Source organism: Sinohyriopsis cumingii, chromosome 14, assembly GCF_028554795.1.
Source record: "Sinohyriopsis cumingii isolate HCF-2022 chromosome 14, ASM2855479v2, whole genome shotgun sequence".
NCBI classification, from domain to species: Eukaryota; Metazoa; Mollusca; class Bivalvia; order Unionida; family Unionidae; genus Sinohyriopsis; species Sinohyriopsis cumingii.
This window is the reverse complement of record NC_142974.1, coordinates 92,932,252-92,959,000: the sequence shown is the minus strand read 5'-3', so window position 1 is coordinate 92,959,000 and position 26,749 is coordinate 92,932,252. Positions and strand designations below refer to the sequence as shown.

The window sequence follows — 26,749 nt, the reverse complement described above, 5'->3', positions numbered from 1 at the left end:
CTAACATATACCAGTATTTATATTTATGCACGATGTTTAAATGTGCAATATCATGGAAAGGTAAATGTCACGATACCGGCGAAAATTGTAGAATTATATGGGTAGTGGACAGTGTCTTAAACAAAATGTCGATGTGTTTTTGCAAGTTTTTCCTGGATTACAAAAGAAATTTTTTGTAGGCGAGATAGGTTTCCGTCCCAAATATGACAGGATATAAAACTTAAATGTTACATGTCTGCATGTATCAGACTTCGAACAGTATTTCAAATCATGTCCGCATAGTTTTGACTTGATGAATAACAAGTTATGGTCAATGGATAAAATATGACAAGAGAGGAGTTGTACAGTTTTTGTATAAATCTCTCTGTGCTTTGTTAATTTTACTACCATTGCAGTTTCACGAAAGGTAAAGTTACAATAATGGCGGGTCAATGTCGTTTGGTGTTCTGTCGAATCATTTGCTTTTGCGTGTCTTTTTTTGGTCGTGCTTTGATCGATTTTCTTGTATATATTTTTTTATTGAAATGCTGAATGTGTGTTCCAATGACAACTCTAGAAGTTTTATGATTTTCATCTTAGGATTATTCAACAAGACGATGAATATTAATAAGTTAATATGTTTAGCGCGTACGATGTGTCATTATCCTCGATGCTAGAATTGGGTACTGACAGGGTTGAATATTTATTTGAAACTATATGATGACTTTGCCATGGTGTCAGACGTTTTGAACTTATATCTCAAAGCGTTCCAATATTTAATTAATTTGTACAACGTTCTTTTGCATGCAAGTTCATGGACATAATTCACTGTAATGAATGAAGCGAATGCTTCTACGATATTTGTTAACGAAAGAATGTTTGGTTTTGTAGTATATGCTGATGGTTGAATCCATACAATCGAAACTAAAATAAAATATTTCATTAGGTCATAAATTCCATTCCATTAATGACGGCCCTTTATATCCCTCAATTCCAAGAGTTTATGTCATCTTCATCATTTTCATATCTCATACGTTATTGGGGTAGATCACAGAGCAAAGTGGAATAGACAATATAGTTGTAAAATAATGAATTATATGCTTAAATATCGGAAACTTGATGTCTGGCGGATCAATGTGGAATATTGACGGATAGGAATGAAACAACATTATTTGGAAATTATTCAAATAATAGAATAAAATACAATCCAGGAAAATAAATATTTGTTACCCTATGCTCGAAAATTAAAAATCTAAAGAAGATTATCTTTGAAGAAATTAACAAACACTCATGTCAGGTAATGAATATGAATAAAATATATATAGACATAACCACTAGGCAATGCAGCAAATTGAAATATATAACTTTTCCTAAATGTGCAATGTCGTAAAGAGATAAGTGTCACAATGCGGAGGGAAATTCTCTCCTTTTTGAAAATGTGAAATGCTTATTTGTACGTGTTCGTTGCTAGCGTTCATATCTTTGTTTAATATATTTTGAAACTTAAACTGCATGTTGTTATGCAATGAATTTAACTGTTAAATATCTTTCTTTTCAGTGCGAAGAAGTATCGAATGTCGAAACTGTAAGGATAATTGTATACATGTGTGTATATATATATATATATATATATATATATATATATACATATATATCTGTGTGTGTGTGTGTGTTTGTGTGTTTGTATATATGTGTGCGTGCTTGAATGTGTATGTGTGTATGTGTGCGTGTTTGCATGTGTGTGTATGTATGTGTGCGTGTTTGCGTGTTTCCCAATGCGAGGGAGATAGAGGCAGAGAGGGATTGCGTGTGAGTTTGTGTGTGTCTGGGTACGCATTGTTTACTTACGGAAATAAGTACCAGTATTAATTTTTATGCGGGATGTTTTAAATACGCAATATCTTCAATAGGTACATTTCGCGATACGGGCGGATATTGTAAATTTATATGGTCATGGCCTGTGTCTTAAGCAAAGTATTGATCCTTGTTGCAAGTGTTTCTTGGATTGCGAAACAAATTTGTTTTAGTCGATATTTGTTTCTGTCTTTAACAGGAAAGGAAATAATATCGAAATGTTTTGATCTCAGCGCGTGCCAGGCTTCCAAAAGTATTTCAATTCATATCCGCCTTGTTTTGAATTAATGTTTAGCAAAGAATTGTCAACGGCTGAAATGTGAGGTTTACATGAAAATGAAAACGTTGCGTTTTATATTTCCATCTCTGCATTGTCACGTTTAGAAAGGATGTCTCTAGATTTGCGGTATGGGCTATGTTCTTATGACAGACAATATATTGGAGAATGTTTGCAATGGTGCCATGTATGTAAAAGGAATAGTCTCTGTCACATTTAGAAAGTATTATATGTCTCTAAAATATGACCGGAATGGAAGTTGTTAGTAAATATATATCCGCACTCTCTGTCGCTTTTGAAGTACGCGACATATTTACATAGTTTGATTGCATCGATATCATATGTGTGACAAGAGAGAGGTTGTAAAAGTTTTATATAGGTATCCTTGTGCTTTATTAACCTTACTACTAAAGCAATTTCATGACAGGTAAAGATACAATAATGGCGGATCAAAGTCATATGGTGTTCAGCTGAATTCTTTATTTTTGCATGTCTTTTTGGAGTCGTGTGTATATCTATCTTCTTGTTATATTTTTAAATTTTAATGCTGTGTGTGCGTTTTCCAATAGGAGAACTAACCTCATTATGATTTAATGTTTTTAGGATGATTCAACAACAAGGCGATGCATATTGATAAGTTAATATGTTTAGCGCGTACGATGCGTCATCATTCTCGATTCTTAGATTGGGTACTGATAGGGGCTAATATTTATTTCAAATTACATAATTATTTTTGTCATGGTATCAGCCTTTTAGAACTTTTATCTGAAAGGGTTCCTATTTCAGTTAATCTGTACAACGTTCATTTGTACGGAAGATCATAGGAAGAAATTTTTATCGAACCGGGCAATGACTTAAGCAAATGTTTTTTCTGATATTTGGGAATGAAAGGATGTTGATTTTGTAGCATATGCTGATTTTTGAATCCGTACAATCAAGCCTGGAATAAAATATTTCATTACATCGTAAATTATATTCGTCATAGTGAAGTCCATTTATATCCCACAATTCCAAGAGTTTATGTCATCATCATCATCATTATTCCTATAGTCCCCATCGTGTAAAGATGGAAATTAATAACTAAGAAAAGCAAAGGAAAAGATTAGTGGTGTCATGAAAGAGATAAAGGAGGAGAAGGAGGATGAAGAGTAAAGAATAAGAATACGCAAATGGAACGAAAAAATTGAAAAAGAAGAAGAAAATGAAAAGAGGAAGAAAGAAGAGGAGAAAGAGGAGGAAGAGAAGAAGAAAGAAGAGGAGGAGAAGAAAAAAAAGAAAGGGAAGAAGAGTGTAGGAGATAAAATAAGAACTTGGTGGAGAAAAAGAAGAAATTAGAAGAAGAAAACCCAAAGGCCCTTTTCAGGGCCCCCATATTTCTCGAAAAGAGATAGCCTTTCCACTGCCTACCCCTTTTTTAAAAATTAAATTTAAATTTAAAAAAATTGTTTTTTAAAAAAAAAATCCCATATTCAATTCCCCTTGACGCTAGACAGTCCCACGATTTATTCCCATGTTAAATTTCCCTTGACGCTAGACAGTCCCACGATTTATTCCCATGTTAAATTCCCTTGACGCTAGATTGTCCCACGATTTTTCTCCATGTTAATTTTCCATTGACGCTAGATTATCCCAAGGGGTTCTGTAATGCTAATTCCCATTGACGCTAGGGTATCCCCCTTCACTACTAACCGGGCAATGACTAAAGCAAATGTTTTTTCTGATATTTGGGAATGAAAGGATGTTGATTTTGTAGCATATGCTGACTTTTGAATCCGTACAATCAAGCCTGGAATAAAATATTTCATTACATCGTAAATTATATACGTCATAGTGAAGTCCATTTATATCCCACAATTCCAAGAGTTTATGTCATCATCATCATTTTCATGTCTCATACCTTATTGGGGTAGATCACAGAACAAAGTTGAATAGGAAATAAATTTGTAGAACAATGAGTTATGTGCTTAAATATCCCAACCTTGATGCCTGTCCGATCAATGACGAATATTGACAGATAGGAATGAAAGACTTATGTTTGGACATTACGCACATCTTGGAATAAAATGCAATATTGAAACATAAATCTTTGATACAATATGCTCGAAAATTGGAAGCCTAACTATTGTCTTTGGAGAAAATATTAAATATCCCTGTCAGATAATGAATCTGAATAAAATAGAAATGGACGTAACGACTAGGAAATGTATCAGATTGATAACACTAACTTTCGCTAAATGTACAATGTCATGAAGAGGTAAATATCACGATGCGGAGGGATATTGCATCGTTTTGGAAATGTTGTGAAATGCTTATTTATACGTGTTCGTAAGAAGTGTTATTATCCTAGTTTTATATCCTTTGACACATAAACTGCACTGTGTTGTGCACTGAATTTAAATATTACATTTATTTTTCTTCAGCTCGAAGCTGGAGTTTGGTAATGTTAACAAGAGTTTCCTGCATCAGGAAACAAAGTTATTGTAGGCCCGATAGGTTTCTTTGCTAGAGATCACGGGAAGGAAACGTTAATTATCTTCATCTGTGCACGCGTCAGGATTCCAGAATTATTTCAATTCTAGTCCACCTGGTTTTGACTTGGTGTTTGGCAAATTGAGCTAAGGCCAATGGCTGAAATGGGCGGTTTTCATGGAACGAGAAACATAGTGTGTGTATTTCGTTGTCTGTAATGTGAGCTTTAGAAATATGCATGTATGAATTCAAATATATGTGTTGGAATAAGAAGACAAACCTGATTCTTATTTCAGGTTTGACATTATTAAGCGATAAGATGATATATATTAATTAAGTTAGAGAGTTCAAGATTGAGAGAAAGCGTTGTAGATGTTGCTAATATGACAACCTTACTCTTGTGTAAATAGAAATTCGTGGAGAAAAGATAATTTGGACTTGAATAGTTAGAAGAAAATAAACCAGACTTTATTTTAGCACATTTACTTAAACATAACGATATTATTGATACAAAATCTTGCACTGAGATATCATTATATAGATCTCTTTCAGGCAACATTATTAATTATAGAAAGGACAATTATTTCGAAAATTGAATAAATTAATATCTTCAGTGCGCTATACCTGTCCGATTGGATACATGGGATTCAAGGGATTCAAAGGTAATTAAATACGATATATATATATATATATATATATATATATATATATATATATATATATATATATATATATATATATATATATATATATATATATATATATATATATATATATATATATATATATATATATATATATCTTTGCGAGAAGGAGAGAGTGAGAAGAAAACAGATGGTTTGGTTGTGTGTCTGTATGTGTGTATGTATGTGTTTCATTACGGTAATGTATACAGGTATTAATTTTTTTTCTTCAGCGCGGATACAATGTCTCATCTGGAACAGGGATTCTACAGGTAAGTATATACATTTCATATACATATAAATATATATGAGATAGACAGAGACAGAGAAACTGCATGTGTGTCTGTGTGTGGATGGGTTTGTATGCGATTCTTATCGCTAACATATACCAGTATTTATATTTATGCACGATGTTTAAATGTGCAATATCATGGAAAGGTAAATGTCACGATACCGGCGAAAATTGTAGAATTATATGGGTAGTGGACAGTGTCTTAAACAAAATGTCGATGTGTTTTTGCAAGTTTTTCCTGGATTACAAAAGAAATTTTTTGTAGGCGAGATAGGTTTCCGTCCCAAATATGACAGGATATAAAACTTAAATGTTACATGTCTGCATGTATCAGACTTCGAACAGTATTTCAAATCATGTCCGCATAGTTTTGACTTGATGAATAACAAGTTATGGTCAATGGATAAAATATGACAAGAGAGGAGTTGTACAGTTTTTGTATAAATCTCTCTGTGCTTTGTTAATTTTACTACCATTGCAGTTTCACGAAAGGTAAAGTTACAATAATGGCGGGTCAATGTCGTTTGGTGTTCTGTCGAATCATTTGCTTTTGCGTGTCTTTTTTTGGTCGTGCTTTGATCGATTTTCTTGTATATATTTTTTTATTGAAATGCTGAATGTGTGTTCCAATGACAACTCTAGAAGTTTTATGATTTTCATCTTAGGATTATTCAACAAGACGATGAATATTAATAAGTTAATATGTTTAGCGCGTACGATGTGTCATTATCCTCGATGCTAGAATTGGGTACTGACAGGGTTGAATATTTATTTGAAACTATATGATGACTTTGCCATGGTGTCAGACGTTTTGAACTTATATCTCAAAGCGTTCCAATATTTAATTAATTTGTACAACGTTCTTTTGCATGCAAGTTCATGGACATAATTCACTGTAATGAATGAAGCGAATGCTTCTACAATATTTGTTAACGAAAGAATGTTTGGTTTTGTAGTATATGCTGATGGTTGAATCCATACAATCGAAACTAAAATAAAATATTTCATTAGGTCATAAATTCCATTCCATTAATGACGGCCCTTTATATCCCTCAATTCCAAGAGTTTATGTCATCTTCATCATTTTCATATCTCATACGTTATTGGGGTAGATCACAGAGCAAAGTGGAATAGACAATATAGTTGTAAAATAATGAATTATATGCTTAAATATCGGAAACTTGATGTCTGGCGGATCAATGTGGAATATTGACGGATAGGAATGAAACAACATTATTTGGAAATTATTCAAATAATAGAATAAAATACAATCCAGGAAAATAAATATTTGTTACCCTATGCTCGAAAATTAAAAATCTAAAGAAGATTATCTTTGAAGAAATTAACAAACACTCATGTCAGGTAATGAATATGAATAAAATTCATATAGACATAACCACTAGGCAATGCAGCAAATTGAAATATATAACTTTTCCTAAATGTGCAATGTCGTAAAGAGATAAGTGTCACAATGCGGAGGGAAATTCTCTCCTTTTTGAAAATGTGAAATGCTTATTTGTACGTGTTCGTTGCTAGCGTTCATATCTTTGTTTAATATATTTTGAAACTTAAACTGCATGTTGTTATGCAATGAATTTAACTGTTAAATATCTTTCTTTTCAGTGCGAAGAAGTATCGAATGTCGAAACTGTAAGGATAATTGTATACATGTGTGTATATATATATATATATATATATATATATATATATATATATATATATATATATATATATATATATATATATATATCTGTGTGTGTGTGTGTGTTTGTGTGTTTGTATATATGTGTGCGTGCTTGAATGTGTATGTGTGTATGTGTGCGTGTTTGCATGTGTGTGTATGTATGTGTGCGTGTTTGCGTGTTTCCCAATGCGAGGGAGATAGAGGCAGAGAGGGATTGCGTGTGAGTTTGTGTGTGTCTGGGTACGCATTGTTTACTTACGGAAATAAGTACCAGTATTAATTTTTATGCGGGATGTTTTAAATACGCAATATCTTCAATAGGTACATTTCGCGATACGGGCGGATATTGTAAATTTATATGGTCATGGCCTGTGTCTTAAGCAAAGTATTGATCCTTGTTGCAAGTGTTTCTTGGATTGCGAAACAAATTTGTTTTAGTCGATATTTGTTTCTGTCTTTAACAGGAAAGGAAATAATATCGAAATGTTTTGATCTCAGCGCGTGCCAGGCTTCCAAAAGTATTTCAATTCATATCCGCCTTGTTTTGAATTAATGTTTAGCAAAGAATTGTCAACGGCTGAAATGTGAGGTTTACATGAAAATGAAAACGTTGCGTTTTATATTTCCATCTCTGCATTGTCACGTTTAGAAAGGATGTCTCTAGATTTGCGGTATGGGCTATGTTCTTATGACAGACAATATATTGGAGAATGTTTGCAATGGTGCCATGTATGTAAAAGGAATAGTCTCTGTCACATTTAGAAAGTATTATATGTCTCTAAAATATGACCGGAATGGAAGTTGTTAGTAAATATATATCCGCACTCTCTGTCGCTTTTGAAGTACGCGACATATTTACATAGTTTGATTGCATCGATATCATATGTGTGACAAGAGAGAGGTTGTAAAAGTTTTATATAGGTATCCTTGTGTTTTATTAACCTTACTACTAAAGCAATTTCATGACAGGTAAAGATACAATAATGGCGGATCAAAGTCATATGGTGTTCAGCTGAATTCTTTATTTTTGCATGTCTTTTTGGAGTCGTGTGTATATCTATCTTCTTGTTATATTTTTAAATTTTAATGCTGTGTGTGCGTTTTCCAATAGGAGAACTAACCTCATTATGATTTAATGTTTTTAGGATGATTCAACAACAAGGCGATGCATATTGATAAGTTAATATGTTTAGCGCGTACGATGCGTCATCATTCTCGATTCTTAGATTGGGTACTGATAGGGGCTAATATTTATTTCAAATTACATAATTATTTTTGTCATGGTATCAGCCTTTTAGAACTTTTATCTGAAAGGGTTCCTATTTCAGTTAATCTGTACAACGTTCATTTGTACGGAAGATCATAGGAAGAAATTTTTATCGAACCGGGCAATGACTTAAGCAAATGTTTTTTCTGATATTTGGGAATGAAAGGATGTTGATTTTGTAGCATATGCTGATTTTTGAATCCGTACAATCAAGCCTGGAATAAAATATTTCATTACATCGTAAATTATATTCGTCATAGTGAAGTCCATTTATATCCCACAATTCCAAGAGTTTATGTCATCATCATCATCATTATTCCTATAGTCCCCATCGTGTAAAGATGGAAATTAATAACTAAGAAAAGCAAAGGAAAAGATTAGTGGTGTCATGAAAGAGATAAAGGAGGAGAAGGAGGATGAAGAGTAAAGAATAAGAATACGCAAATGGAACGAAAAAATTGAAAAAGAAGAAGAAAATGAAAAGAGGAAGAAAGAAGAGGAGAAAGAGGAGGAAGAGAAGAAGAAAGAAGAGGAGGAGAAGAAAAAAAAGAAAGGGAAGAAGAGTGTAGGAGATAAAATAAGAACTTGGTGGAGAAAAAGAAGAAATTAGAAGAAGAAAACCCAAAGGCCCTTTTCAGGGCCCCCATATTTCTCGAAAAGAGATAGCCTTTCCACTGCCTACCCCTTTTTTAAAAATTAAATTTAAATTTAAAAAAATTGTTTTTTAAAAAAAAAATCCCATATTCAATTCCCCTTGACGCTAGACAGTCCCACGATTTATTCCCATGTTAAATTTCCCTTGACGCTAGACAGTCCCACGATTTATTCCCATGTTAAATTCCCTTGACGCTAGATTGTCCCACGATTTTTCTCCATGTTAATTTTCCATTGACGCTAGATTATCCCAAGGGGTTCTGTAATGCTAATTCCCATTGACGCTAGGGTATCCCCCTTCACTACTAACCGGGCAATGACTAAAGCAAATGTTTTTTCTGATATTTGGGAATGAAAGGATGTTGATTTTGTAGCATATGCTGACTTTTGAATCCGTACAATCAAGCCTGGAATAAAATATTTCATTACATCGTAAATTATATACGTCATAGTGAAGTCCATTTATATCCCACAATTCCAAGAGTTTATGTCATCATCATCATTTTCATGTCTCATACCTTATTGGTGTAGATCACAGAACAAAGTTGAATAGGAAATAAATTTGTAGAACAATGAGTTATGTGCTTAAATATCCCAACCTTGATGCCTGTCCGATCAATGACGAATATTGACAGATAGGAATGAAAGACTTATGTTTGGACATTACGCACATCTTGGAATAAAATGCAATATTGAAACATAAATCTTTGATACAATATGCTCGAAAATTGGAAGCCTAACTATTGTCTTTGGAGAAAATATTAAATATCCCTGTCAGATAATGAATCTGAATAAAATAGAAATGGACGTAACGACTAGGAAATGTATCAGATTGATAACACTAACTTTCGCTAAATGTACAATGTCATGAAGAGGTAAATATCACGATGCGGAGGGATATTGCATCGTTTTGGAAATGTTGTGAAATGCTTATTTATACGTGTTCGTAAGAAGTGTTATTATCCTAGTTTTATATCCTTTGACACATAAACTGCACTGTGTTGTGCACTGAATTTAAATATTACATTTATTTTTCTTCAGCTCGAAGCTGGAGTTTGGTAATGTTAACAAGAGTTTCCTGCATCAGGAAACAAAGTTATTGTAGGCCCGATAGGTTTCTTTGCTAGAGATCACGGGAAGGAAACGTTAATTATCTTCATCTGTGCACGCGTCAGGATTCCAGAATTATTTCAATTCTAGTCCACCTGGTTTTGACTTGGTGTTTGGCAAATTGAGCTAAGGCCAATGGCTGAAATGGGCGGTTTTCATGGAACGAGAAACATAGTGTGTGTATTTCGTTGTCTGTAATGTGAGCTTTAGAAATATGCATGTATGAATTCAAATATATGTGTTGGAATAAGAAGACAAACCTGATTCTTATTTCAGGTTTGACATTATTAAGCGATAAGATGATATATATTAATTAAGTTAGAGAGTTCAAGATTGAGAGAAAGCGTTGTAGATGTTGCTAATATGACAACCTTACTCTTGTGTAAATAGAAATTCGTGGAGAAAAGATAATTTGGACTTGAATAGTTAGAAGAAAATAAACCAGACTTTATTTTAGCACATTTACTTAAACATAACGATATTATTGATACAAAATCTTGCACTGAGATATCATTATATAGATCTCTTTCAGGCAACATTATTAATTATAGAAAGGACAATTATTTCGAAAATTGAATAAATTAATATCTTCAGTGCGCTATACCTGTCCGATTGGATACATGGGATTCAAGGGATTCAAAGGTAATTAAATACGATATATATATATATATATATATATATATATATATATATATATATATATATATATATATATATATATATATATATATATATATATATATATATATATATATATATATATATATATATATATATATATCTTTGCGAGAAGGAGAGAGTGAGAAGAAAACAGATGGTTTGGTTGTGTGTCTGTATGTGTGTATGTATGTGTTTCATTACGGTAATGTATACAGGTATTAATTTTTTTTCTTCAGCGCGGATACAATGTCTCATCTGGAACAGGGATTCTACAGGTAAGTATATACATTTCATATACATATAAATATATATGAGATAGACAGAGACAGAGAAACTGCATGTGTGTCTGTGTGTGGATGGGTTTGTATGCGATTCTTATCGCTAACATATACCAGTATTTATATTTATGCACGATGTTTAAATGTGCAATATCATGGAAAGGTAAATGTCACGATACCGGCGAAAATTGTAGAATTATATGGGTAGTGGACAGTGTCTTAAACAAAATGTCGATGTGTTTTTGCAAGTTTTTCCTGGATTACAAAAGAAATTTTTTGTAGGCGAGATAGGTTTCCGTCCCAAATATGACAGGATATAAAACTTAAATGTTACATGTCTGCATGTATCAGACTTCGAACAGTATTTCAAATCATGTCCGCATAGTTTTGACTTGATGAATAACAAGTTATGGTCAATGGATAAAATATGACAAGAGAGGAGTTGTACAGTTTTTGTATAAATCTCTCTGTGCTTTGTTAATTTTACTACCATTGCAGTTTCACGAAAGGTAAAGTTACAATAATGGCGGGTCAATGTCGTTTGGTGTTCTGTCGAATCATTTGCTTTTGCGTGTCTTTTTTTGGTCGTGCTTTGATCGATTTTCTTGTATATATTTTTTTATTGAAATGCTGAATGTGTGTTCCAATGACAACTCTAGAAGTTTTATGATTTTCATCTTAGGATTATTCAACAAGACGATGAATATTAATAAGTTAATATGTTTAGCGCGTACGATGTGTCATTATCCTCGATGCTAGAATTGGGTACTGACAGGGTTGAATATTTATTTGAAACTATATGATGACTTTGCCATGGTGTCAGACGTTTTGAACTTATATCTCAAAGCGTTCCAATATTTAATTAATTTGTACAACGTTCTTTTGCATGCAAGTTCATGGACATAATTCACTGTAATGAATGAAGCGAATGCTTCTACAATATTTGTTAACGAAAGAATGTTTGGTTTTGTAGTATATGCTGATGGTTGAATCCATACAATCGAAACTAAAATAAAATATTTCATTAGGTCATAAATTCCATTCCATTAATGACGGCCCTTTATATCCCTCAATTCCAAGAGTTTATGTCATCTTCATCATTTTCATATCTCATACGTTATTGGGGTAGATCACAGAGCAAAGTGGAATAGACAATATAGTTGTAAAATAATGAATTATATGCTTAAATATCGGAAACTTGATGTCTGGCGGATCAATGTGGAATATTGACGGATAGGAATGAAACAACATTATTTGGAAATTATTCAAATAATAGAATAAAATACAATCCAGGAAAATAAATATTTGTTACCCTATGCTCGAAAATTAAAAATCTAAAGAAGATTATCTTTGAAGAAATTAACAAACACTCATGTCAGGTAATGAATATGAATAAAATTCATATAGACATAACCACTAGGCAATGCAGCAAATTGAAATATATAACTTTTCCTAAATGTGCAATGTCGTAAAGAGATAAGTGTCACAATGCGGAGGGAAATTCTCTCCTTTTTGAAAATGTGAAATGCTTATTTGTACGTGTTCGTTGCTAGCGTTCATATCTTTGTTTAATATATTTTGAAACTTAAACTGCATGTTGTTATGCAATGAATTTAACTGTTAAATATCTTTCTTTTCAGTGCGAAGAAGTATCGAATGTCGAAACTGTAAGGATAATTGTATACATGTGTGTGTATATATATATATATATATATATATATATATATATATATATATATATATATATATATATATATATATCTGTGTGTGTGTGTGTGTTTGTGTGTTTGTATATATGTGTGCGTGCTTGAATGTGTATGTGTGTATGTGTGCGTGTTTGCATGTGTGTGTATGTATGTGTGCGTGTTTGCGTGTTTCCCAATGCGAGGGAGATAGAGGCAGAGAGGGATTGCGTGTGAGTTTGTGTGTGTCTGGGTACGCATTGTTTACTTACGGAAATAAGTACCAGTATTAATTTTTATGCGGGATGTTTTAAATACGCAATATCTTCAATAGGTACATTTCGCGATACGGGCGGATATTGTAAATTTATATGGTCATGGCCTGTGTCTTAAGCAAAGTATTGATCCTTGTTGCAAGTGTTTCTTGGATTGCGAAACAAATTTGTTTTAGTCGATATTTGTTTCTGTCTTTAACAGGAAAGGAAATAATATCGAAATGTTTTGATCTCAGCGCGTGCCAGGCTTCCAAAAGTATTTCAATTCATATCCGCCTTGTTTTGAATTAATGTTTAGCAAAGAATTGTCAACGGCTGAAATGTGAGGTTTACATGAAAATGAAAACGTTGCGTTTTATATTTCCATCTCTGCATTGTCACGTTTAGAAAGGATGTCTCTAGATTTGCGGTATGGGCTATGTTCTTATGACAGACAATATATTGGAGAATGTTTGCAATGGTGCCATGTATGTAAAAGGAATAGTCTCTGTCACATTTAGAAAGTATTATATGTCTCTAAAATATGACCGGAATGGAAGTTGTTAGTAAATATATATCCGCACTCTCTGTCGCTTTTGAAGTACGCGACATATTTACATAGTTTGATTGCATCGATATCATATGTGTGACAAGAGAGAGGTTGTAAAAGTTTTATATAGGTATCCTTGTGTTTTATTAACCTTACTACTAAAGCAATTTCATGACAGGTAAAGATACAATAATGGCGGATCAAAGTCATATGGTGTTCAGCTGAATTCTTTATTTTTGCATGTCTTTTTGGAGTCGTGTGTATATCTATCTTCTTGTTATATTTTTAAATTTTAATGCTGTGTGTGCGTTTTCCAATAGGAGAACTAACCTCATTATGATTTAATGTTTTTAGGATGATTCAACAACAAGGCGATGCATATTGATAAGTTAATATGTTTAGCGCGTACGATGCGTCATCATTCTCGATTCTTAGATTGGGTACTGATAGGGGCTAATATTTATTTCAAATTACATAATTATTTTTGTCATGGTATCAGCCTTTTAGAACTTTTATCTGAAAGGGTTCCTATTTCAGTTAATCTGTACAACGTTCATTTGTACGGAAGATCATAGGAAGAAATTTTTATCGAACCGGGCAATGACTTAAGCAAATGTTTTTTCTGATATTTGGGAATGAAAGGATGTTGATTTTGTAGCATATGCTGATTTTTGAATCCGTACAATCAAGCCTGGAATAAAATATTTCATTACATCGTAAATTATATTCGTCATAGTGAAGTCCATTTATATCCCACAATTCCAAGAGTTTATGTCATCATCATCATCATTATTCCTATAGTCCCCATCGTGTAAAGATGGAAATTAATAACTAAGAAAAGCAAAGGAAAAGATTAGTGGTGTCATGAAAGAGATAAAGGAGGAGAAGGAGGATGAAGAGGAAAGAATAAGAATACGCAAATGGAACGAAAAAATTGAAAAAGAAGAAGAAAATGAAAAGAGGAAGAAAGAAGAGGAGAAAGAGGAGGAAGAGAAGAAGAAAGAAGAGGAGGAGAAGAAAAAAAGAAAGGGAAGAAGAGTGTAGGAGATAAAATAAGAACTTGGTGGAGAAAAAGAAGAAATTAGAAGAAGAAAACCCAAAGGCCCTTTTCAGGGCCCCCATATTTCTCGAAAAGAGATAGCCTTTCCACTGCCTACCCCTTTTTTAAAAATTAAATTTAAATTTAAAAAAATTGTTTTTTTAAAAAAAAAATCCCATATTCAATTCCCCTTGACGCTAGACAGTCCCACGATTTATTCCCATGTTAAATTTCCCTTGACGCTAGACAGTCCCACGATTTATTCCCATGTTAAATTCCCTTGACGCTAGATTGTCCCACGATTTTTCTCCATGTTAATTTTCCATTGACGCTAGATTATCCCAAGGGGTTCTGTAATGCTAATTCCCATTGACGCTAGGGTATCCCCCTTCACTACTAACCGGGCAATGACTAAAGCAAATGTTTTTTCTGATATTTGGGAATGAAAGGATGTTGATTTTGTAGCATATGCTGACTTTTGAATCCGTACAATCAAGCCTGGAATAAAATATTTCATTACATCGTAAATTATATTCGTCATAGTGAAGTCCATTTATATCCCACAATTCCAAGAGTTTATGTCATCATCATCATTTTCATGTCTCATACCTTATTGGTGTAGATCACAGAACAAAGTTGAATAGGAAATAAATTTGTAGAACAATGAGTTATGTGCTTAAATATCCCAACCTTGATGCCTGTCCGATCAATGACGAATATTGACAGATAGGAATGAAAGACTTATGTTTGGACATTACGCACATCTTGGAATAAAATGCAATATTGAAACATAAATCTTTGATACAATATGCTCGAAAATTGGAAGCCTAACTATTGTCTTTGGAGAAAATATTAAATATCCCTGTCAGATAATGAATCTGAATAAAATAGAAATGGACGTAACGACTAGGAAATGTATCAGATTGATAACACTAACTTTCGCTAAATGTACAATGTCATGAAGAGGTAAATATCACGATGCGGAGGGATATTGCATCGTTTTGGAAATGTTGTGAAATGCTTATTTATACGTGTTCGTAAGAAGTGTTATTATCCTAGTTTTATATCCTTTGACACATAAACTGCACTGTGTTGTGCACTGAATTTAAATATTACATTTATTTTTCTTCAGCTCGAAGCTGGAGTTTGGTAATGTTAACAAGAGTTTCCTGCATCAGGAAACAAAGTTATTGTAGGCCCGATAGGTTTCTTTGCTAGAGATCACGGGAAGGAAACGTTAATTATCTTCATCTGTGCACGCGTCAGGATTCCAGAATTATTTCAATTCTAGTCCACCTGGTTTTGACTTGGTGTTTGGCAAATTGTGCTAAGGCCAATGGCTGAAATGGGCGGTTTTCATGGAACGAGAAACATAGTGTGTGTATTTCGTTGTCTGTAATGTGAGCTTTAGAAATATGCATGTATGAATTCAAATATATGTGTTGGAATAAGAAGACAAACCTGATTCTTATTTCAGGTTTGACATTATTAAGCGATAAGATGATATATATTAATTAAGTTAGAGAGTTCAAGATTGAGAGAAAGCGTTGTAGATGTTGCTAATATGACAACCTTACTCTTGTGTAAATAGAAATTCGTGGAGAAAAGATAATTTGGACTTGAATAGTTAGAAGAAAATAAACCAGACTTTATTTTAGCACATTTACTTAAACATAACGATATTATTGATACAAAATCTTGCACTGAGATATCATTATATAGATCTCTTTCAGGCAACATTATTAATTATAGAAAGGACAATTATTTCGAAAATTGAATAAATTAATATCTTCAGTGCGCTATACCTGTCCGATTGGATACATGGGATTCAAGGGATTCAAAGGTAATTAAATACGATATATATATATATATATATATATATATATATATATATATATATATATATATATATATATATATATATATATATATATATATATCTTTGCGAGAAGGAGAGAGTGAGAAGAAAACAGATGGTTTGGTTGTGTGTCTGTATGTGTGTATGTATGTGTTTCATTACGGTAATGTATACAGGTATTAATTTTTTTTCTTCAGCGCGGATACAATGTCTCATCTGGAACAGGGATTCTACAGGTAAGTATATACATTTCATATACATATAAATATATATGAGATAGACAGAGACAGAGAAACTGCATGTGTGTCTGTGTGTGGATGGGTTTGTATGCGATTCTTATCGCTAACATATACCAGTATTTATATTTATGCACGATGTTTAAATGTGCAATATCATGGAAAGGTAAATGTCACGATACCGGCGAAAATTGTAGAATTATATGGGTAGTGGACAGTGTCTTAAACAAAATGTCGATGTGTTTTTGCAAGTTTTTCCTGGATTACAAAAGAAATTTTTTGTAGGCGAGATAGGTTTCCGTCCCAAATATGACAGGATATAAAACTTAAATGTTACATGTCTGCATGTATCAGACTTCGAACAGTATTTCAAATCATGTCCGCATAGTTTTGACTTGATGAATAACAAGTTATGGTCAATGGATAAAATATGACAAGAGAGGAGTTGTACAGTTTTTGTATAAATCTCTCTGTGCTTTGTTAATTTTACTACCATTGCAGTTTCACGAAAGGTAAAGTTACAATAATGGCGGGTCAATGTCGTTTGGTGTTCTGTCGAATCATTTGCTTTTGCGTGTCTTTTTTTGGTCGTGCTTTGATCGATTTTCTTGTATATATTTTTTTATTGAAATGCTGAATGTGTGTTCCAATGACAACTCTAGAAGTTTTATGATTTTCATCTTAGGATTATTCAACAAGACGATGAATATTAATAAGTTAATATGTTTAGCGCGTACGATGTGTCATTATCCTCGATGCTAGAATTGGGTACTGACAGGGTTGAATATTTATTTGAAACTATATGATGACTTTGCCATGGTGTCAGACGTTTTGAACTTATATCTCAAAGCGTTCCAATATTTAATTAATTTGTACAACGTTCTTTTGCATGCAAGTTCATGGACATAATTCACTGTAATGAATGAAGCGAATGCTTCTACAATATTTGTTAACGAAAGAATGTTTGGTTTTGTAGTATATGCTGATGGTTGAATCCATACAATCGAAACTAAAATAAAATATTTCATTAGGTCATAAATTCCATTCCATTAATGACGGCCCTTTATATCCCTCAATTCCAAGAGTTTATGTCATCTTCATCATTTTCATATCTCATACGTTATTGGGGTAGATCACAGAGCAAAGTGGAATAGACAATATAGTTGTAAAATAATGAATTATATGCTTAAATATCGGAAACTTGATGTCTGGCGGATCAATGTGGAATATTGACGGATAGGAATGAAACAACATTATTTGGAAATTATTCAAATAATAGAATAAAATACAATCCAGGAAAATAAATATTTGTTACCCTATGCTCGAAAATTAAAAATCTAAAGAAGATTATCTTTGAAGAAATTAACAAACACTCATGTCAGGTAATGAATATGAATAAAATTCATATAGACATAACCACTAGGCAATGCAGCAAATTGAAATATATAACTTTTCCTAAATGTGCAATGTCGTAAAGAGATAAGTGTCACAATGCGGAGGGAAATTCTCTCCTTTTTGAAAATGTGAAATGCTTATTTGTACGTGTTCGTTGCTAGCGTTCATATCTTTGTTTAATATATTTTGAAACTTAAACTGCATGTTGTTATGCAATGAATTTAACTGTTAAATATCTTTCTTTTCAGTGCGAAGAAGTATCGAATGTCGAAACTGTAAGGATAATTGTATACATGTGTGTGTATATATATATATATATATATATATATATATATATATATATATATCTGTGTGTGTGTGTGTGTTTGTGTGTTTGTATATATGTGTGCGTGCTTGAATGTGTATGTGTGTATGTGTGCGTGTTTGCATGTGTGTGTATGTATGTGTGCGTGTTTGCGTGTTTCCCAATGCGAGGGAGATAGAGGCAGAGAGGGATTGCGTGTGAGTTTGTGTGTGTCTGGGTACGCATTGTTTACTTACGGAAATAAGTACCAGTATTAATTTTTATGCGGGATGTTTTAAATACGCAATATCTTCAATAGGTACATTTCGCGATACGGGCGGATATTGTAAATTTATATGGTCATGGCCTGTGTCTTAAGCAAAGTATTGATCCTTGTTGCAAGTGTTTCTTGGATTGCGAAACAAATTTGTTTTAGTCGATATTTGTTTCTGTCTTTAACAGGAAAGGAAATAATATCGAAATGTTTTGATCTCAGCGCGTGCCAGGCTTCCAAAAGTATTTCAATTCATATCCGCCTTGTTTTGAATTAATGTTTAGCAAAGAATTGTCAACGGCTGAAATGTGAGGTTTACATGAAAATGAAAACGTTGCGTTTTATATTTCCATCTCTGCATTGTCACGTTTAGAAAGGATGTCTCTAGATTTGCGGTATGGGCTATGTTCTTATGACAGACAATATATTGGAGAATGTTTGCAATGGTGCCATGTATGTAAAAGGAATAGTCTCTGTCACATTTAGAAAGTATTATATGTCTCTAAAATATGACCGGAATGGAAGTTGTTAGTAAATATATATCCGCACTCTCTGTCGCTTTTGAAGTACGCGACATATTTACATAGTTTGATTGCATCGATATCATATGTGTGACAAGAGAGAGGTTGTAAAAGTTTTATATAGGTATCCTTGTGTTTTATTAACCTTACTACTAAAGCAATTTCATGACAGGTAAAGATACAATAATGGCGGATCAAAGTCATATGGTGTTCAGCTGAATTCTTTATTTTTGCATGTCTTTTTGGAGTCGTGTGTATATCTATCTTCTTGTTATATTTTTAAATTTTAATGCTGTGTGTGCGTTTTCCAATAGGAGAACTAACCTCATTATGATTTAATGTTTTTAGGATGATTCAACAACAAGGCGATGCATATTGATAAGTTAATATGTTTAGCGCGTACGATGCGTCATCATTCTCGATTCTTAGATTGGGTACTGATAGGGGCTAATATTTATTTCAAATTACATAATTATTTTTGTCATGGTATCAGCCTTTTAGAACTTTTATCTGAAAGGGTTCCTATTTCAGTTAATCTGTACAACGTTCATTTGTACGGAAGATCATAGGAAGAAATTTTTATCGAACCGGGCAATGACTTAAGCAAATGTTTTTTCTGATATTTGGGAATGAAAGGATGTTGATTTTGTAGCATATGCTGATTTTTGAATCCGTACAATCAAGCCTGGAATAAAATATTTCATTACATCGTAAATTATATTCGTCATAGTGAAGTCCATTTATATCCCACAATTCCAAGAGTTTATGTCATCATCATCATCATTATTCCTATAGTCCCCATCGTGTAAAGATGGAAATTAATAACTAAGAAAAGCAAAGGAAAAGATTAGTGGTGTCATGAAAGAGATAAAGGAGGAGAAGGAGGATGAAGAGGAAAGAATAAGAATACGCAAATGGAACGAAAAAATTGAAAAAGAAGAAGAAAATGAAAAGAGGAAGAAAGAAGAGGAGAAAGAGGAGGAAGAGAAGAAGAAAGAAGAGGAGGAGAAGAAAAAAAGAAAGGGAAGAAGAGTGTAGGAGATAAAATAAGAACTTGGTGGAGAAAAAGAAGAAATTAGAAGAAGAAAACCCAAAGGCCCTTTTCAGGGCCCCCATATTTCTCGAAAAGAGATAGCCTTTCCACTGCCTACCCCTTTTTTAAAAATTAAATTTAAATTTAAAAAAATTGTTTTTTTAAAAAAAAAATCCCATATTCAATTCCCCTTGACGCTAGACAGTCCCACGATTTATTCCCATGTTAAATTTCCCTTGACGCTAGACAGTCCCACGATTTATTCCCATGTTAAATTCCCTTGACGCTAGATTGTCCCACGATTTTTCTCCATGTTAATTTTCCATTGACGCTAGATTATCCCAAGGGGTTCTGTAATGCTAATTCCCATTGACGCTAGGGTATCCCCCTTCACTACTAACCGGGCAATGACTAAAGCAAATGTTTTTTCTGATATTTGGGAATGAAAGGATGTTGATTTTGTAGCATATGCTGACTTTTGAATCCGTACAATCAAGCCTGGAATAAAATATTTCATTACATCGTAAATTATATTCGTCATAGTGAAGTCCATTTATATCCCACAATTCCAAGAGTTTATGTCATCATCATCATTTTCATGTCTCATACCTTATTGGTGTAGATCACAGAACAAAGTTGAATAGGAAATAAATTTGTAGAACAATGAGTTATGTGCTTAAATATCCCAACCTTGATGCCTGTCCGATCAATGACGAATATTGACAGATAGGAATGAAAGACTTATGTTTGGACATTACGCACATCTTGGAATAAAATGCAATATTGAAACATAAATCTTTGATACAATATGCTCGAAAATTGGAAGCCTAACTATTGTCTTTGGAGAAAATATTAAATATCCCTGTCAGATAATGAATCTGAATAAAATAGAAATGGACGTAACGACTAGGAAATGTATCAGATTGATAACACTAACTTTCGCTAAATGTACAATGTCATGAAGAGGTAAATATCACGATGCGGAGGGATATTGCATCGTTTTGGAAATGTTGTGAAATGCTTATTTATACGTGTTCGTAAGAAGTGTTATTATCCTAGTTTTATATCCTTTGACACATAAACTGCACTGTGTTGTGCACTGAATTTAAATATTACATTTATTTTTCTTCAGCTCGAAGCTGGAGTTTGGTAATGTTAACAAGAGTTTCCTGCATCAGGAAACAAAGTTATTGTAGGCCCGATAGGTTTCTTTGCTAGAGATCACGGGAAGGAAACGTTAATTATCTTCATCTGTGCACGCGTCAGGATTCCAGAATTATTTCAATTCTAGTCCACCTGGTTTTGACTTGGTGTTTGGCAAATTGTGCTAAGGCCAATGGCTGAAATGGGCGGTTTTCATGGAACGAGAAACATAGTGTGTGTATTTCGTTGTCTGTAATGTGAGCTTTAGAAATATGCATGTATGAATTCAAATATATGTGTTGGAATAAGAAGACAAACCTGATTCTTATTTCAGGTTTGACATTATTAAGCGATAAGATGATATATATTAATTAAGTTAGAGAGTTCAAGATTGAGAGAAAGCGTTGTAGATGTTGCTAATATGACAACCTTACTCTTGTGTAAATAGAAATTCGTGGAGAAAAGATAATTTGGACTTGAATAGTTAGAAGAAAATAAACCAGACTTTATTTTAGCACATTTACTTAAACATAACGATATTATTGATACAAAATCTTGCACTGAGATATCATTATATAGATCTCTTTCAGGCAACATTATTAATTATAGAAAGGACAATTATTTCGAAAATTGAATAAATTAATATCTTCAGTGCGCTATACCTGTCCGATTGGATACATGGGATTCAAGGGATTCAAAGGTAATTAAATACGATATATATATATATATATATATATATATATATATATATATATATATATATATATATATATATATCTTTGCGAGAAGGAGAGAGTGAGAAGAAAACAGATGGTTTGGTTGTGTGTCTGTATGTGTGTATGTATGTGTTTCATTACGGTAATGTATACAGGTATTAATTTTTTTTCTTCAGCGCGGATACAATGTCTCATCTGGAACAGGGATTCTACAGGTAAGTATATACATTTCATATACATATAAATATATATGAGATAGACAGAGACAGAGAAACTGCATGTGTGTCTGTGTGTGGATGGGTTTGTATGCGATTCTTATCGCTAACATATACCAGTATTTATATTTATGCACGATGTTTAAATGTGCAATATCATGGAAAGGTAAATGTCACGATACCGGCGAAAATTGTAGAATTATATGGGTAGTGGACAGTGTCTTAAACAAAATGTCGATGTGTTTTTGCAAGTTTTTCCTGGATTACAAAAGAAATTTTTTGTAGGCGAGATAGGTTTCCGTCCCAAATATGACAGGATATAAAACTTAAATGTTACATGTCTGCATGTATCAGACTTCGAACAGTATTTCAAATCATGTCCGCATAGTTTTGACTTGATGAATAACAAGTTATGGTCAATGGATAAAATATGACAAGAGAGGAGTTGTACAGTTTTTGTATAAATCTCTCTGTGCTTTGTTAATTTTACTACCATTGCAGTTTCACGAAAGGTAAAGTTACAATAATGGCGGGTCAATGTCGTTTGGTGTTCTGTCGAATCATTTGCTTTTGCGTGTCTTTTTTTGGTCGTGCTTTGATCGATTTTCTTGTATATATTTTTTTATTGAAATGCTGAATGTGTGTTCCAATGACAACTCTAGAAGTTTTATGATTTTCATCTTAGGATTATTCAACAAGACGATGAATATTAATAAGTTAATATGTTTAGCGCGTACGATGTGTCATTATCCTCGATGCTAGAATTGGGTACTGACAGGGTTGAATATTTATTTGAAACTATATGATGACTTTGCCATGGTGTCAGACGTTTTGAACTTATATCTCAAAGCGTTCCAATATTTAATTAATTTGTACAACGTTCTTTTGCATGCAAGTTCATGGACATAATTCACTGTAATGAATGAAGCGAATGCTTCTACAATATTTGTTAACGAAAGAATGTTTGGTTTTGTAGTATATGCTGATGGTTGAATCCATACAATCGAAACTAAAATAAAATATTTCATTAGGTCATAAATTCCATTCCATTAATGACGGCCCTTTATATCCCTCAATTCCAAGAGTTTATGTCATCTTCATCATTTTCATATCTCATACGTTATTGGGGTAGATCACAGAGCAAAGTGGAATAGACAATATAGTTGTAAAATAATGAATTATATGCTTAAATATCGGAAACTTGATGTCTGGCGGATCAATGTGGAATATTGACGGATAGGAATGAAACAACATTATTTGGAAATTATTCAAATAATAGAATAAAATACAATCCAGGAAAATAAATATTTGTTACCCTATGCTCGAAAATTAAAAATCTAAAGAAGATTATCTTTGAAGAAATTAACAAACACTCATGTCAGGTAATGAATATGAATAAAATTCATATAGACATAACCACTAGGCAATGCAGCAAATTGAAATATATAACTTTTCCTAAATGTGCAATGTCGTAAAGAGATAAGTGTCACAATGCGGAGGGAAATTCTCTCCTTTTTGAAAATGTGAAATGCTTATTTGTACGTGTTCGTTGCTAGCGTTCATATCTTTGTTTAATATATTTTGAAACTTAAACTGCATGTTGTTATGCAATGAATTTAACTGTTAAATATCTTTCTTTTCAGTGCGAAGAAGTATCGAATGTCGAAACTGTAAGGATAATTGTATACATGTGTGTGTATATATATATATATATATATATATATATATATATATATATATATATATATATATATATATATATATATCTGTGTGTGTGTGTGTGTTTGTGTGTTTGTATATATGTGTGCGTGCTTGAATGTGTATGTGTGTATGTGTGCGTGTTTGCATGTGTGTGTATGTATGTGTGCGTGTTTGCGTGTTTCCCAATGCGAGGGAGATAGAGGCAGAGAGGGATTGCGTGTGAGTTTGTGTGTGTCTGGGTACGCATTGTTTACTTACGGAAATAAGTACCAGTATTAATTTTTATGCGGGATGTTTTAAATACGCAATATCTTCAATAGGTACATTTCGCGATACGGGCGGATATTGTAAATTTATATGGTCATGGCCTGTGTCTTAAGCAAAGTATTGATCCTTGTTGCAAGTGTTTCTTGGATTGCGAAACAAATTTGTTTTAGTCGATATTTGTTTCTGTCTTTAACAGGAAAGGAAATAATATCGAAATGTTTTGATCTCAGCGCGTGCCAGGCTTCCAAAAGTATTTCAATTCATATCCGCCTTGTTTTGAATTAATGTTTAGCAAAGAATTGTCAACGGCTGAAATGTGAGGTTTACATGAAAATGAAAACGTTGCGTTTTATATTTCCATCTCTGCATTGTCACGTTTAGAAAGGATGTCTCTAGATTTGCGGTATGGGCTATGTTCTTATGACAGACAATATATTGGAGAATGTTTGCAATGGTGCCATGTATGTAAAAGGAATAGTCTCTGTCACATTTAGAAAGTATTATATGTCTCTAAAATATGACCGGAATGGAAGTTGTTAGTAAATATATATCCGCACTCTCTGTCGCTTTTGAAGTACGCGACATATTTACATAGTTTGATTGCATCGATATCATATGTGTGACAAGAGAGAGGTTGTAAAAGTTTTATATAGGTATCCTTGTGTTTTATTAACCTTACTACTAAAGCAATTTCATGACAGGTAAAGATACAATAATGGCGGATCAAAGTCATATGGTGTTCAGCTGAATTCTTTATTTTTGCATGTCTTTTTGGAGTCGTGTGTATATCTATCTTCTTGTTATATTTTTAAATTTTAATGCTGTGTGTGCGTTTTCCAATAGGAGAACTAACCTCATTATGATTTAATGTTTTTAGGATGATTCAACAACAAGGCGATGCATATTGATAAGTTAATATGTTTAGCGCGTACGATGCGTCATCATTCTCGATTCTTAGATTGGGTACTGATAGGGGCTAATATTTATTTCAAATTACATAATTATTTTTGTCATGGTATCAGCCTTTTAGAACTTTTATCTGAAAGGGTTCCTATTTCAGTTAATCTGTACAACGTTCATTTGTACGGAAGATCATAGGAAGAAATTTTTATCGAACCGGGCAATGACTTAAGCAAATGTTTTTTCTGATATTTGGGAATGAAAGGATGTTGATTTTGTAGCATATGCTGATTTTTGAATCCGTACAATCAAGCCTGGAATAAAATATTTCATTACATCGTAAATTATATTCGTCATAGTGAAGTCCATTTATATCCCACAATTCCAAGAGTTTATGTCATCATCATCATCATTATTCCTATAGTCCCCATCGTGTAAAGATGGAAATTAATAACTAAGAAAAGCAAAGGAAAAGATTAGTGGTGTCATGAAAGAGATAAAGGAGGAGAAGGAGGATGAAGAGGAAAGAATAAGAATACGCAAATGGAACGAAAAAATTGAAAAAGAAGAAGAAAATGAAAAGAGGAAGAAAGAAGAGGAGAAAGAGGAGGAAGAGAAGAAGAAAGAAGAGGAGGAGAAGAAAAAAAGAAAGGGAAGAAGAGTGTAGGAGATAAAATAAGAACTTGGTGGAGAAAAAGAAGAAATTAGAAGAAGAAAACCCAAAGGCCCTTTTCAGGGCCCCCATATTTCTCGAAAAGAGATAGCCTTTCCACTGCCTACCCCTTTTTTAAAAATTAAATTTAAATTTAAAAAAATTGTTTTTTTAAAAAAAAAATCCCATATTCAATTCCCCTTGACGCTAGACAGTCCCACGATTTATTCCCATGTTAAATTTCCCTTGACGCTAGACAGTCCCACGATTTATTCCCATGTTAAATTCCCTTGACGCTAGATTGTCCCACGATTTTTCTCCATGTTAATTTTCCATTGACGCTAGATTATCCCAAGGGGTTCTGTAATGCTAATTCCCATTGACGCTAGGGTATCCCCCTTCACTACTAACCGGGCAATGACTAAAGCAAATGTTTTTTCTGATATTTGGGAATGAAAGGATGTTGATTTTGTAGCATATGCTGACTTTTGAATCCGTACAATCAAGCCTGGAATAAAATATTTCATTACATCGTAAATTATATTCGTCATAGTGAAGTCCATTTATATCCCACAATTCCAAGAGTTTATGTCATCATCATCATTTTCATGTCTCATACCTTATTGGTGTAGATCACAGAACAAAGTTGAATAGGAAATAAATTTGTAGAACAATGAGTTATGTGCTTAAATATCCCAACCTTGATGCCTGTCCGATCAATGACGAATATTGACAGATAGGAATGAAAGACTTATGTTTGGACATTACGCACATCTTGGAATAAAATGCAATATTGAAACATAAATCTTTGATACAATATGCT

At 32.9% G+C, this 26,749-nt stretch overlaps 1 protein-coding gene across 1 annotated transcript in view; it reads left to right on the top strand.

Annotated features, from left to right (window-relative positions):
* Window positions 1–26,749, top strand: part of LOC149784407 (uncharacterized) — a 105,941-nt gene that overhangs the window by 25,252 nt on the left and 53,940 nt on the right. The window contains exons 5-8 of the mRNA XM_089932986.1: window positions 5,496–5,534; window positions 11,166–11,204; window positions 16,788–16,826; window positions 22,368–22,406. Of these exons, the coding sequence (XP_089789112.1) occupies window positions 5,496–5,534; window positions 11,166–11,204; window positions 16,788–16,826; window positions 22,368–22,406 (156 nt within the window). The remainder of the gene's footprint in view (window positions 1–5,495; window positions 5,535–11,165; window positions 11,205–16,787; window positions 16,827–22,367; window positions 22,407–26,749) is intronic.